General features: G+C 36.9%; 1 protein-coding gene across 1 annotated transcript; it reads right to left on the reverse strand.

Moving 5' to 3' along the window:
* Positions 1 to 1,980: 1,980 nt before the first annotated feature.
* LOC149751006 (uncharacterized) lies at positions 1,981 to 2,625 on the reverse strand. The gene has a single exon (XM_089928268.1). It carries the CDS (start codon positions 2,623 to 2,625, stop codon positions 1,981 to 1,983), a length of 645 nt encoding a protein of 214 aa, XP_089784394.1.
* Between the last annotated feature and the right edge of the window lie 12,433 nt (positions 2,626 to 15,058).

Below are 15,058 nucleotides of genomic sequence, written 5' to 3' on the forward strand. Positions count from 1 at the left end.
ATATTTTTCAATAGAACCATCAGGTCTTAATTTCTTCTTAAATATCCATTTACAACCTATAGCCTTACTACCAGGTGGTAAGTCAGTTAAAAACCATGTTTTATTAGTCATAAGTGAATTCATTTCACTATTAATAGCTTCCTTCCAAAACATAGAATCTAATGAGTTCATAGCATCTTTATAAGTTTTAGGATCATCTTCAACCATAAAAGTATAGAAATCAGATCCAAAATCTTTCTTTTTCCTAATTCTTTTTCCTTTACCAAGTTCATTAATATCATTAAGTTCATTTTCATTTTCATTATTAGGAATAATTAGAGAATTAGATGGCGAACTACAAGATGCATCATTAGATCTATCTATTACATGCTTTTCTATTTTATCCTTAAATTGAAAAATGTCTTCAAAGAAAGAAGCATCTTTAGATTCAATTATAGTATTCTTTTCTATGCCATTAATATCAGAACTAATGACTAAGAACCTATAAGTAACACTATTAAGAGAATAACCAAGAAACACAGCATCAAAAGTATTAGGTCCTAATTTTCTTTTCTTGATTAAAGGAATATTAACCTTAGCCAAACAACCCCAAACTTTTACAAAATTTAGGTTAGGTTTTCTTCCTTTCCAAAGTTCATAAGGAGATTTATTAGAACCTTTAAATAGAACCCTATTAAGCAGAAAACATGCAGTAAGCATTGCTTCCCCCCACCAAACCTCAGGTAAACCTGAGTTGGCAAGCAAAGATCTTACCATATCTTGCAGAGTCCTATTTTTCCTTTCAGCCACTCCATTAGACTGAGGTGAATAGGGAGGTGTAACTTCATGTAGAATTCCATTAACTCTACAGAATTCATTCAAGTCATTAGAGGTGTATTCTCCTCCTCTATCTGACCTGAGAATCTTTATTCTCTTGTCAAGTTGATTTTCTACTAAATATTTGTAAGTCTTGAACATCTCAAATGCTTCATCTTTAGATTTCATTAAATAAACTTGACAATACTTAGAATAATCATCTATGAAGGTAATGAAATATCTTCTACCCCCTTTAGTCAAAGTTCCATTTAGATCACATACATCTGAATGTATTAATTCTAATAAAGTTGAATTTCTATTTACTATTTTAAATGGTTTTCTAGGTTGTTTAGATTGAACACAAATTTGGCACCTTTCCTTTTCATTTAATGAAACATTAGGTAATAAACCAGAGCTAATCATTCTTTTAATAGTATTATTATTCACATGTCCTAATCTAGCATGCCAAAGAGATGAAGAACATATTGAAAGCACAATTTTATTATTGTTATCAGAAGAAAAATCCAAAGATACATTATTTATTACATACAAGCCATCACACTCATAGCCTTTGCCTACAAATGTTCCATTCTTTGTTATAATCACTTTCTTAGATTGAAATAACAAAGAATAACCACTCCTATTTAGAAGAGATCCACTGATCAGATTCCTCCTTCCATCGGGCACATGGTACACATTAAATAGTGTAAGCACATTTCCAGACGTAAGCCTTAGAAGTACTTTTCCAGTTCCAAGCACTCGTGCCGAGGTGGAGTTCCCCATAGTTACTGTTAGGCCACTCCGGACCTGATAAGTAGTAAAAAGGATATGATCAGTACACATATGAACATTCGCACCTGTATCCACTAACCAATCGGTAGAGCAAATTGCCAAATTTAATTCTGGACTTAAAGTTACATACCGATCATCAGTACTAGTAGGACCAATACTGGATAGCACCATGTTGGTTTGTGGATTTGCAGGTTGAGAAGGCGCATGTTCATAGTTCTGATACTTCTTCTTCTTCATCCGGCATACTCGAGCCATATGACCGAGTTTCCCACAATTGTAGCAAATCGGCTTCCGATCATTCTTATTGATATGATGTTTTGGCTTCATAGGTTTTCTTTTGTTTCTAGGTCCACCCTTTTCAAATTTGGAGTTCTTGAACTTATGGGTCTTATTCTAGCCTTCTACAAAGTTCACCTTGGTTAGAAGCTCAGGATTCATGAGTTGCTCATTATCTTTCTTAAGGTGTTGCTCTTGGATCCTAATGGCAGACAATAGAGTTTTCATTGTCATATCCTCGGTTTTATGTTTCAGGGATAACCCAAAGTCTTTCCAAGAAGGTGGGAGCTTGTCAATGGTACAAGCAACTTGAAGGCTCTCAGTTATTCCCATTCCCCTTAAGCCTAATTCATGATAAATCACTGTTAACTCATGGGCTTGATCAACTACGGGCTTGGTGTCAACCATCTTATAAGACAGGAATTGACTAGCAGCATATTTGTCCATTCCGGCATCTTGGATACCATATTTCTTATTAAGATCATTCCAAATCTCCTTGGAGGTTTTAAAAGTGCAGTAGACATCAAAAAGGGGATCAGTAAGATAGGACAGAATCCTTCCCCTACACAGGTAGTCTTTCTTCTTAAATTCCTCCAAATTACAAGTTCTAGCTGGTTCATTCTCTTCCTCATTTGGAGGAGAGTCAAAGATTATGGAAAATAACCCAAGTGTGGTTAAGAAGATTTCCATCTTCTGTCTCCAACGCTTAAAGTTATTTCCATTAAATTTTTCAGGAGGAACCGGGTCACTTGCATTGGCCATTGGGGTAACTCTAAGTACTAGCCTATTATATGTAGGAGAATATCTACTTCAAGAATGTTGGGAATATACTGTCCCAGAAAATTTTAAATCTATAATACTCTACTTCAATAAATAATAGGCAGAAATAGGCTTAGAGAAAATAAATAGAGAAAGTGGAAAAATGGAACCCGAGATGCTGAGGCGTGGTATGTTGGTCACTTTCCTTGAAGTAGATTTCGCCGCCTTACAGTGCACTAGGCTTAGATGGCGTTCTACTCCTGAGATACAACAGCCTCTCGCACTGTTCCTTCTGCCTCAATGATTTGCACGGATCAAAGAAGCCTTCGAACCCAGAATCAGTATGCAGCAAGCCCGTTGATTGAAAGAAAAACAGCAAAAACGGGAGAATAGAAGTTCTCTGTTTTCAATTTTATATATATCCTGTCTAATCCGAAGAGGTCTATTTATAGACTTCTTCGGGACAGACGCGACCCAAAACCGATCCAACGGTCAAAATCGGTAAGAAAGTTTGAAAAAACACTGGGAGTATGGCCAGCGGATGCGAGGTTGGTTGCGAAGAGGTGCTAACGAGGAAGCGACGTGGCTCCTCGTGCTATGGGTGCGAGGCACGGCCCACGCACCTCTTGGCTCATCGTACCCGTTGTCCGACCTCGGCTCCTCTGGGCTCATCACACCTGTGGTCCGACCTCGGCCTCGGCTCTTCGCGCTTTAGTTGAGGTGGATCGGACGAGCACAGGCACACAGAACCTCGGACGAGCAGGGGCAGGGCCCAGCGAGCACAAGCACATGCGCAAAGAACCTTCGCTCGGACAAGCACAGGCACAGCTCGGCTGCAGAGAACCTCGGCTCGGACAAGCTCGGCTGCAGAGAACCTCGGCTCGGACAAGCTCGGCTGCAGAGAACCTCGGCTCGGACAAGCACAGGCCCAACGAGCACAAGAGAACCGAGCTCGGCTCGGACAAGGAGGGAACATCCCAACGAGCACAAGAAAACCAAGCTTTACGTAATAGAAATAAAAAGGAGGGAATGGGAATCGAAATAAAAAGGAGGGAATGGGAATCGAACCTGTTATCTCATCCCCACCCAAACAACACACCAACCACCAAGCCAAACTCCCTTATTAACATATATATATATATAATATATATATTTTAAGTATGAAAACTTTTAATCATTATTTAATAAAAATCTAACAGTTTCCATAGTTTTATGGTGTCATATCTCCAGTATGTGAAGTGAGATTTGTACAGGTAAAGCCTTCAAATTTGTTTTGAAGATATTGGTGTTATAGTTTTTGTGGCAGTGTGTTCATGTTGGGCCAAAATAAAAGGAAGAATCTTACAAGCTAAGTGCAGCGAGCTTCAATATTTGCCCCCCCATTTCCCATAATTTTATGGTGTCATATCATTAGTATGTGAAAATGAGATGGTCCCAGTCCTATATTGTTGCGAAATTATTCTGTTTGAGATATCTGGTTTTGATTGAGGGCAATGGCTGGCCGTCTGAGGGCCATGGGCTCAGCTTTCTATCATCTATTGTGATAGAATGCTAGAGCTATGTTTGGTTTGTATTAGCATGGAGCTGGACCAATCTTGAACGAGTTTTAAACATCAACATAGTCGTATCTCGTATACTGATATATTGATATTTCTATCTATATTTTTCAACAAATACAGACATAAATATGGATACTAAATAAATACCAAAGTTAGTATCCATATTTGTTCTAAAGCAATACAAATCGGATATTAAGCATATTGATCTGATTGGGGAGGGAAGAATTCTTTCAACCTGCTCAAACCGAATCTCTCAAAAAAAATTTAAAAGATAGAAGAGTTGCAAAAATATTGCTTAAGTCCTTTTTTCTTTCTTTGATCATCCACATCATAAATTGAGGTACTTAGCTCCTATTTATAATAGTAGTGAGGATCTTTCTTACATAATTCAGATCAAATTTATCTCCTAGTTCAAATAGGACTAGATCTCGAAAAATAAATGTGACGAATAGAAATAATTAAAAAAATAAAATTTTATAGGAGGTAGATCTTGGCTTCTACATCAACTTTACCTTTTATCACTTGCCTAATTCTTCTCAAATTGGAAGAAACATCTGATCAAAATTTTTCTCAAAAGAGACATTTGGTTTGACTAGCCAATTTTGGGGTTTGAACAATGGAATTTACATCCATTTTAACCCCTTAGAAGGTTGATTCGAAGTTATAGATCTTGAAAAGTTATCCAACATCAAAAAAATAGATTATTTTAATCGGGTGCCGTATGACCAAGTTATGACTTCCAAAAATTTGGTACATGATTCGACCCTATCCAACCCTGCCCATAGCAGCCAAATAAGCCTACAACAAATTTGGTGATCTTTTTGAATACTCATAATGACCAAAATGATCTATATGGAATCCTACTCATAATGGCCAAAGTGGTCCATATCGAGTCGAGCGATCCACCTGGATCAGGGTTTTGCTTGTTTAGGAGATTTAATTTCTACAAAATCAGAACTGAAGGCGAGGAAATTATTGTTTCTCCACCTCATAACTGAACCGCTTGGCTTTGCTTAAAGATGGTTTCCAGCCTTGGTCTTCTTTGCTAGATAGTAGTTCTTCATCTCTAGATATGTAAGATAGTTTTGTTACAGGAGTTGTTGGTGCTTATGATGAAGGCATCGCCAATTAAGACATGGCCTCAGTGAGTTCGGCAATCTTTTTCTCTAATTGTGTGACATGTTCTTCATCTCACCATCCATCTCGATAAAATTAGTAGGCATACCCATCTTTGTACTTCAATGTACTTTAAGCATGGATAACCCTTCTCCTGTTTGCTTGTATTGCTCGCACGTCTATTCATAAACTAAGGCTCTTATAAATATAGAGGATCGAAGCTCTGATAACAAGTTACTTTCATAAATATAGAGAATAAAAGATCTGATACCAACTTAATCTGACCAAATCAAGTCGGAATTGCATTAAGTAAGAGCATGGCTCTGATACTAATTTAGCTCTGACACGAATTTCATCCGATCTAAGAGAGGGAAGAATTTTCTCAACCCGTTCAACTTAAACTCGCAAAAAAATTAGAAGAAGATGGAAGAGTTGCGAAAGTAGGGTTTAAGTTCTCTTTTCTTTCATTGACGATTCACACCATACACTCAGGCACCCCCATTTATAATAATGGTGAGGTCCTCCCTTTCACAATTTAGGTCAGATTTCTCTCTTACTTTTATTGATGATTCACACCATAAACTAAGATACATAGCCCTTATTTATAATAATAGTGAGGCCCTACCTTTCACAATTTAGGTAAGATTCCTCTCCTACTTCGAATATGACTAGACCTCTAAAAATAAATATGACTAATAGATATAATTAAAAAAAATAATATTCTATTGGGAAGCTTCTACATCAACTTTGCCATCTGTTGCTCTGTTTAATTCTTCTCGAATTCAAAAATAACATCTGACCAAAGTCTTTTCTAAAAAAGAAACTTTTGATTTGACCGGTCAATTTGGGATCCAAATGATGGAATATAGGTTCGTTCTAACCCCTAGAGGGTTGGCTCCAAGTTGTATATATCGAAAAGTTATCCAAATTCAGAAAAAGATCGTCTTAATCGAGTATCACATGACCAAGTTATGGTCTACAGAAGTTTGGCATATAATTCGGCTTTCTAATATGGTGAATCTCACTCTTGGATCCTGTCCAGCCCTAGCCGTAGTAGACAAAGTGGTCTACACCAAGTTTGATGATCCTCTGAGATATTTGCAGTAGACAAAGTAATCCATATCGAGCCTGATAATCTTTCTGAATACTCGTAGTATCTAAAATGGTCTATATCTAGTATGGTGATCTTCCTAAATACTTGTAGTCGCCAAAGTCATCAACATCAAATTCTACTTGTAGTAGCTAAAATGGTCCACATTTTATATTTATTCCAAAAGGATACTAATGTAAGTTGGATATTATTTATATCACATTTTTCGATCCTAATATAGATATAAGTCGGATATTATAATCGTAAAGGATGTGAATAGAATTCACTATGCAGTTCACATACAGCTGTTGTCAACCTTTCGGGCGAGCCAGAGAACTCAGGATCCTTCGAGAAATCAATTGGTTAGGGTAGAGAGCATGCTTCCAAGCTTGTTTGCATGAGGCTTCGCGCATGCGTGGGCATCCTACTATCATTGGACTAGCAGAAAAGATGTGAGTCGAAGAAAGGATAGAATATAGAATTCGAGTACCAGTTCCCTGCTGCTGAAGTAGACCTAAAAGCTCACCACAAAAGAATATACAACATCCAACAGTCTTAACCAACCTATTTAATGATGAGAGCACAAAAGTACAATCTTCATACCATTTTAATTAGTATTATAGCTAATCTTTATTAACAAAATTAATTAATGTTTTATTTGTGTTTGAGTACAAGTAATCCAAGAGATTCAATAATGCTGGTTTCAGCCCAATGCCCAGCAGCCGAGCTCAACAAATTCCCCAGTATCCGTGATGAGGCGACCCAACAGTTTCTAACCTAAAATTCCCATGCATCCATGTCAACAGGCTGAAGCAAGTGATTTCCCAACATCTTCAAGCGTCCCCGAGCCGTCTCGAGAGTCCCAAAGCAATTCAATTGCTTCTCAAACCAAGTATCCATTTCCAAGCAACTTCCCAACATCAATGTCTTCCCATCTCCTCTGTTTTGGAACAAACCCAAGAGTCCGTGAAGTCTCCCAAGCGTCGTGGCATCTCATCCGCGTCTAGGTCTTTCGAAGCTCCCTCGTTCTTCTTCTTCAACGGTTTCGGCTGTGTTTCAACATCCAAACGGCAGTGTTTCGTTTATCCAAAGTTCCCAGCTGATCGTTTGCCCAAATCTTCAACTTTCCAACATCCAGCAATGTTCCCAGCGAATAAATCCCAGCCGAGAAGTCTTCTCAACATCCCAACGGTTCACATTTTCTTCCCATTCAGCCGATTCAACTCCCTCCAATCTCATCAACGTCTCATACGCTCCCAGCAGGCATTGCTTCCGGATCTCCCAGCCTCACCGCTGAAGGTGTCTATAAAAGGAACCGGGGAGAGACGAGAGAGGGGCATCCGGTGGAGGCAGGAGGAGGACACGGAACGAAGAGGGGAGGAGACCAAGGGAAGCAGCGAAGCATCTGCATCTCCTCTTCCAATCTTCCCATCCAGGCAAGAAAAAGGAGGGAGGAGGAGGACACGGAGCCGGGGACGGAACAAGGAGGCATCCAGGGAGGCCATTTGGGAAGAGGAAGGAAGCCAACCGGGCGAGGGAGGGGAAAAGGGAAGGATGGAGACCAACCATCTGCATCTCCTCTTCCGATCTTCCCATCCGGTGGAGGAAAAGGAGGAGGGAGGCCATTCGGAAAGGAGAGGAAGCCAGGGAACTTAAGAGAAGAAAGAAAAAAAAAGGATTTATGCTTTATTTTATTTATTCTATGCTAATCCTTTTTATAAAAATGCTTGTATCTCATATGGATAGCTAAATCTCTTTTAGCTAAGGCTAGGAAAAAGCCTAGCATTTTCTTCATGTATTTCATTTAATCATCAATGAGATTTTAATCTTTTTGATTTGATGTAGTAGATTTATAGAAATTATTTCAAACTTATATATTTTTTTTGATTTGTTATTTAACTAATTCACACTTTAACTTGGATAGTTCAAATTTGAACCCACACGGTGAATCAACTTAGTGCTAACCCTCAAAGTTGGAAACTTAAGATTGCCCAAGATTCAAATGGGTCGAGTCGAATCAGATCGGGTCTGAATTCAATAAACCCAGACCCAACCCAAAAAATAGATTGTGTCCAATTTTAGAACCCGACCCGGCCCTACAGGTCCTCCAAAATGGGTCGGGTTATGGGTACACATAACCCATTTGCAGCCTTAACTAAAAGAAGATGGAGAAATCTCAAAAGTAGGGCTTTAAGTCCTTTTTCTTATTAATTCTTCAAAAAATGAGCTATATAGCCTCTATTTATAATGTGAGGTCCACCCTAATACAATTTGGGTCAGATTTCGCTTACTAATCCTAGTAGAACTCTTTTTTCTAAAATAGACATCTCTAGGTAAAAAAAAAGCTAAAAATCTTAAGGAGGTAGATCTCAACTTTTATATCAAATTTGTCTTCTGTCGTTCTGCCGAATTCTTATCAAATAGAGAGAAACACCCGGTTAAAGTCTTATCCAAGAAGCAAATTTTCGGTTTGACCAGCCTGTTTTGGGTAGTAATGGTAGAATTTTATCCCAATTCAACCTCCCAATTGTAGATCTTGAAAAGATACCCAATAAAAAAATAGATCATCTCAATCGAGCATCATATGACTAAATTAGGGTGTCCGAAAGTTTGACATGCGACTCAGCTTCCTAATGTGATGAATCTTGCTCTTGGACCCCTGTCCAGCCCTGCTCATAGTGGCCAAAGTGATTGTGGTACGTGTAGTTCATTTTGAATGATCAAGTTGTTTTGGAAATTTTGCTTTAGCCTGAAAACACATGTTGGCATGTTTCTTCCCATGGGTGGCAGAATTTTGCAAAATTTTAACAAGCCCCTGAAACAACATTTGAATCGATACAATTTGGAGGTGTATATACACCTACCATTAACTACTTTATTCATGATAGTTAGACCAACAAAATCTATCACCCAAGTCCATAAGATGTTGAGACTTGATATAGTTTTTATTAGTCCGGCAAGGCGGCCAAACTTGGGTCTTGCGGCTTAATCAAACTTGACCCAAGATTGACTCATGATGATTTTTCTTTTTTCTTTTTTATTTTTTTTGCATGTGTACCCTCCTAAATATGCAAAATTACATGAAGACCATCGTAAAGTTGCTATTTGAATATATATTCTCATAAAATACATATTTTGTATATATATCCTTCTTTTTTATTTTTTATATAGGTACTCATACCATCTAACATTATTAAAAAATAAATGGTTTAAATTTATAATAACTAAAATACCCTTGTAGGTAGACATGCAAAAAAAAAACTTTATAAGGATATATACACAAGAAACATCTTTGTGAGGATATTCATACAATTTCACATATTTAGGAATCATACACTTAAAAAATTTAATAAAAATTGATCAAAATCCAATAAAGATAATTTAGTTGTTCTTAATAAAAAAAGATAATAAAAAAATTAATATTATTATGTCACATGATCTTATGTTAGTATTCTCTTAGAATAAATCATGTTGCTTTTACAAAATTTTTGTCTCAACAAACAAACTAACACTCAACATTTACAAATCACTAAAAATATTTACTAATCTAAGCATTTATAATTAATTTAAATTCAATATTCTTAAATCTTTTAAAAATAATAAAGAATCTATAGATGTCATAGATTCAATAATGATAACTATATCAAATCAAATGGAGAATAGCATTACCAAAATGATCACCTAATATTCCAACCTGATCGAGTTAAGATCTTAAATAAAGAAAATTGACAATGTGACTTCGCCTTTTTCTGATTTGTCTATCTAACTGAAACATGAAAGACTTGGCAAGTTTCAGGTGACTTTTGATCAATTTTTTAATAGATCTTTTTAATGTATACCCTTCTAAATATGAAAAATTATATGAATATCCTCACAAAGTTATTATTTACATATATACCCTTATAATTCTTTTGCATGTCCAACCATAAAGATATTTCAGTTATTTTAATTTTAAGTCATTTATTTTTTAACGGTGTTATATAGTATAGGTACATATATATAAAAAAAGAAAAAGAAAGGTATACATGCAAAATAAGCATTTAATGATGGTATATATGCAAATAGCAATTTTATGAGGGTATTTATATAATTTTATATATTTAGAAGGGTATACATGCAAAAAAACCTCTTCTTTTTTTTCCATTGAAGGGGGGGGGGGGTAGGAGAGGTCAAATCTTTGCAAAAAATTAATAGATTTACTACTGATAATTAAAGGACCAACTAGGAAAAGATTATGAGGCTTTTCTGGTATTTCTAGGGGTGACAATTTACTCTACCCCATTGGGACCTAGTTTGACAAGATTCTAGTGGGGAAGATTTTGTCCAACTACAAGAGCTCCGCAATAGTTGCGGATAATGATAAAACCTGTCCAGTACTCGACTTGCATATGTGTGTGTGTGTGTTCACAAACCTTCTCGTCGAGGAGAAAAATGATTTATATGAAGAAAAAAAATTGTAGCTTTATTCGACCCAATCCATCCAACCCAACCGGTCTAACTCTACCTACCCTACTCTGCCTCGCTTTGAGGCAGGTATGGAGTGGGTACAGATAATGGCCTATTTGACCCATTGCCATCCCTATTCTCTTCCATTTGTACTTTTTTCTTATATTTGAGATGTTGGGAATTGTATCCTAAATGTCAATCGTCAGCATATTGATGATTGAATTTTGTAAATAAATTGACAAATTAATAAAGTATTATTTGGCATTATTCATCATTTCATCTTCAAATGAACTCTTATATGATGAAGTCCTTAGGACTTATGTTATGATAAAGGGGGATTTATCTTTGAGTTCTTAAACTTGTTCGCGACCAAATGATATGTTGTTACTAGGACGACAACATTATCGAGATTAGGTCGTTGTGTGACATATACGTTAGTTGTCCTCTTAACCAAGGACTGTGGAGACACTGGTATGCCATATAGGTGAAGTGTAGGAGTACATTTCACTGAACGTGACCAATTCCGGAACGCTCTACTGTCAAGAGATGTTCCGAGTGGATATGGTATAAGTTTGGCCCTCTGACCTGAGATCGCAACCTGTGACTAGCAAGCAACTCACTGTACTTTGGTACCGGACTACCTGAATTTCTAATTCAGTGACGGAAGGTCACTGGGTGCAGTCAAGTACTTGCGTAGTCAGTTGTGAGTCGAGATGGAATTGACGCCTTCTGAAAACAGAAGATAATGTCTTGTGATTAATTTAGCAAAACCTTGGCCAGGGTAATCCCAGTGAGGAGTCACGGGATATCTAAAGTTAATTACATAATGGATGTACTAATTATAAGGTTGACAGTGAGCTCTAAGTCATCCTGGCATTAGGAGTCAAAGGGATTGAATTATACAGTAACCATAGTCCAGGGTTCCAGAATATTTGCTTCGCATATATTCGGCCTATCCGGACGTTGGGTACCATTGCTAGATGGTCACATCGATTAGTATAGGAAGACGTTCCTATACTACCGGCTTAGGTTCGAACCTATGAGGTCACAGCATAGAAGTTTCTAGGTTGATCAAATGGCTGATTGATGATTAAGAATCATTCAGGAATAATTTGGTCAATTCGATTGACAAATTATCCTAAGCAAAAGTTGCATTAAAATAATTATTAAATTATTTGAGGATTAATTAGCAATTAGATTGCTAATGAACTCAATTTGATTGAGTAAATTGGGCTTAGGTTGAGCCAAATTGAATAGGATTCAATTTGGGCTGCATCAGGGTTTGACCTAATTGGATTGGGTTCAACCCAAGTAGATTGAGCTTGACCCATTGATGGGACTTGACCCAATTGGATTGGTCTTGATCCAAATCAATTAGAAGACCTTATTTGATGAGGATTATGAGTCCAAATAATCAGAATTGGATAAGGAGAAGAATCCCTAAATTTTAGGAACCCATCCTTATCTTATTGGAGAAGAATGACACCTTAATTTTTCTCAATATTTTCTATGCCTATCCTCTTTATTTTTGGCCAAAAATTGGCGTGAAAGAGAGGAGGCGTGGGGCTATAATTTCTATAAAAATGGCGCCTTAAATCTTTCTAGAAAGATTTAGATGAATTTCCTAATTTGTAGGGATTGCATGGTGCATGAAATAGGGTGGTCTGCGGCTAAACTTTGGACGCATGAATTTTTATCTTTTAGGGATCCAAAATGCACAAAATTTGGATATGTTTATCTCCTCTTAGCTGCCAAACCACCAAAATTTTTTGGAAATTTTATCAGCCAAATTAGTTGGCTAAATTAGGTGTGATACGTGGGGGGATCTTTTGGCTATACAAGACCCCCATGCCTTGGGTTCAATATATACCATATTTAGAGGTTTCAAAAAATTCTGAAAAAATTCTCTGAGGGCCTCCATCCCTTCTTCTCCTTCTTCCTCACGTCCATCCTCCATCTCCTTGAAGAACAATCAAAGGTTGAGTGTTTAGAAGGAGAAAGCTTCAGCCATTGCTGCGTTCCTGCGCGAGCTAGCACTCCCGCGGAAGACGATCTACCTAGGGCTTCACGTGTACTTCTCATAGAGGCCATTCGTGTGCGTGGCTGCGAAGTCAAGGATCAGATCCATAAGTTTCTTCCATCATAAAAGGTATTAATCCCACATCAATATTTTATTTTGGAGTCAGGGTCTAGGTCTGATTCCCCGAGGTTTTACCCTCCTTTGGGGCTCCTCACGGAGTTATCTCCAGAATCCATTCGATGAATATTCGGAGATTAATCGGAATAGAGTTCTTAAGTTTCAGATCTGATAGTTAATCATGTATGAAAGTTTTAGCATAATTGTTTAAACGATTCCGGCATAATCCTACGTGTTCTTAAGGTGCTGAATTCTAGATTTGATCTTGTAAGCATGCATGAATTAAATTGTTTGATTCGTTTTTTTTGCTGCGTTTTAAAACTTAAAAAGAACTACGTATGGCTTGATCCCCCTTATTAAGGGGTACGTAGGCAATCCGATCAGGTTCAGCCATGGTTTAAAAAAAAAAATCAGCCTGCTTAACACCGAAGAACCTAGGATTCACTTTCAGTGGTATCAGAGCAAAGGTCCAAGAGTTATGACCGATCTTCGGAAACTCTCACGCGTGATCGTATGACGAAGCGTGGCTCTCCGTCCGAAGGCGTATAGAGATGCGTGCTCTGATAGGTATACATGGGTGTCACCCTATTTTTAATAGGACCGAACCCATGTAGGAGTGGAGACTCCCACTTTCAGTGGTATCAGAGCCAGGTTGATGTTTAAACTTTTATGTTTTAATTTTTGCAATTAAATCTGAAATCATGAGCATGCTTAGATTAGATCTAAAGTATTTTTTATGATTGATTTAATTGCTGATTATGCATGATTAACTAGATCTGAAATTTTGAATGCATATGATGCATGTTTGTGTTAAGATTTGTAACATAAATAAATCTGAAATCATAATATTATTTAGATTAGATCTAAATAAAATTTATGATTCATATGATCTCTGATTTTAATGAACAAATCAGATCTGAAAATAAAAGTGAAAAAATAAATACATAAGATGTATGTTGTTTGTATTAATTCATGTTATTATGTATATGTGATGCATGAACATTAAATATAATGACTTAAACATGAATTAAATCTGATTACATGTGATTAATTACAAAAACTCAGATCTGAAAATATATTTTAAGAACTGAAAGATTGTAATTAATATGTAATTAAAAAGAAATATGCAATGATCAAAACTTTCATAAGTCTAAACTTAATTGAGAATTAAGTGTTATGAAATAGAATTGTAACTCAATTAATTGACATTGCATAATTCTTTGGGCATATGGATTAGCTTGAATCAAGTTCCTAGAATTGGGTTAGACCTAAGGTTAGAATCATACATGGACAAATAGAATTAATTGATCAAATCTAATTAAGTAGTAACTAGATTAGGTCAAGAAAATTCTAGATCAATTTACAATAGTTGTAGATGTATCAAGTCCATATCTTTGATTAGACCAAGATGGAACTTGATTTAGGCTCAGAGGTGTAGCCCGAGTCATTTGAGTAATCAAATCGAAATTGATTAACCAGTCGGTGTCTAAGGTAAGTTTGGCAGTTTTGACCGGTGGTTTTTAATTGAGAGCTACTCGCACTGATTCGTCTTTGTCGAGTTAATGGCATATCTCTTCCACCGATCTCACTTACCTGGCTGACATGGTCAATCACATTTTGATTGGATCACTTAATGATTCGAGTTAGCCCATGCCTATAAGGAAAATCAGTTTGACTGATTTAGGTGCCTCCTTAACCGGTTTGAGTCTAATCTGATTTGGTGAAGTCAGTGGGAGAAATTAGACTAACCGGATCTTCTTATCTATCCTAATTAAGAAATCCTCTAAAATTATTAGGTTCTTAAAATGAAATGGTTATGGGGATAACTAGGTCATAGCCTCCCATTAAGTTGGGTGATAATGGGTCCAATATTTTGATAATTATTGGAGGCGCGACACGCCTGGTACTTATCAAGCATTGGAATTGTCATTTAATATCTGATGAGTTAAGTGTACCTTCAATAGGCGGTCAGGTAAGCCGAGCCATACTCGGGCTTGGTCGTCTATTAGTTGATTAGACTTAACCCTATCATTTAATGGTTGGACCTGACTAGGGTATTCGGTGGAGGCGCCACACGCCTGCCGAAGA

The sequence above is a fragment of the Phoenix dactylifera genome, chromosome 17, assembly GCF_051530095.1.
Source record: "Phoenix dactylifera cultivar Ajwa chromosome 17, Ajwa_hap1_PhDact_Kaust_v1.1, whole genome shotgun sequence".
NCBI classification, from domain to species: Eukaryota; Viridiplantae; Streptophyta; class Magnoliopsida; order Arecales; family Arecaceae; genus Phoenix; species Phoenix dactylifera.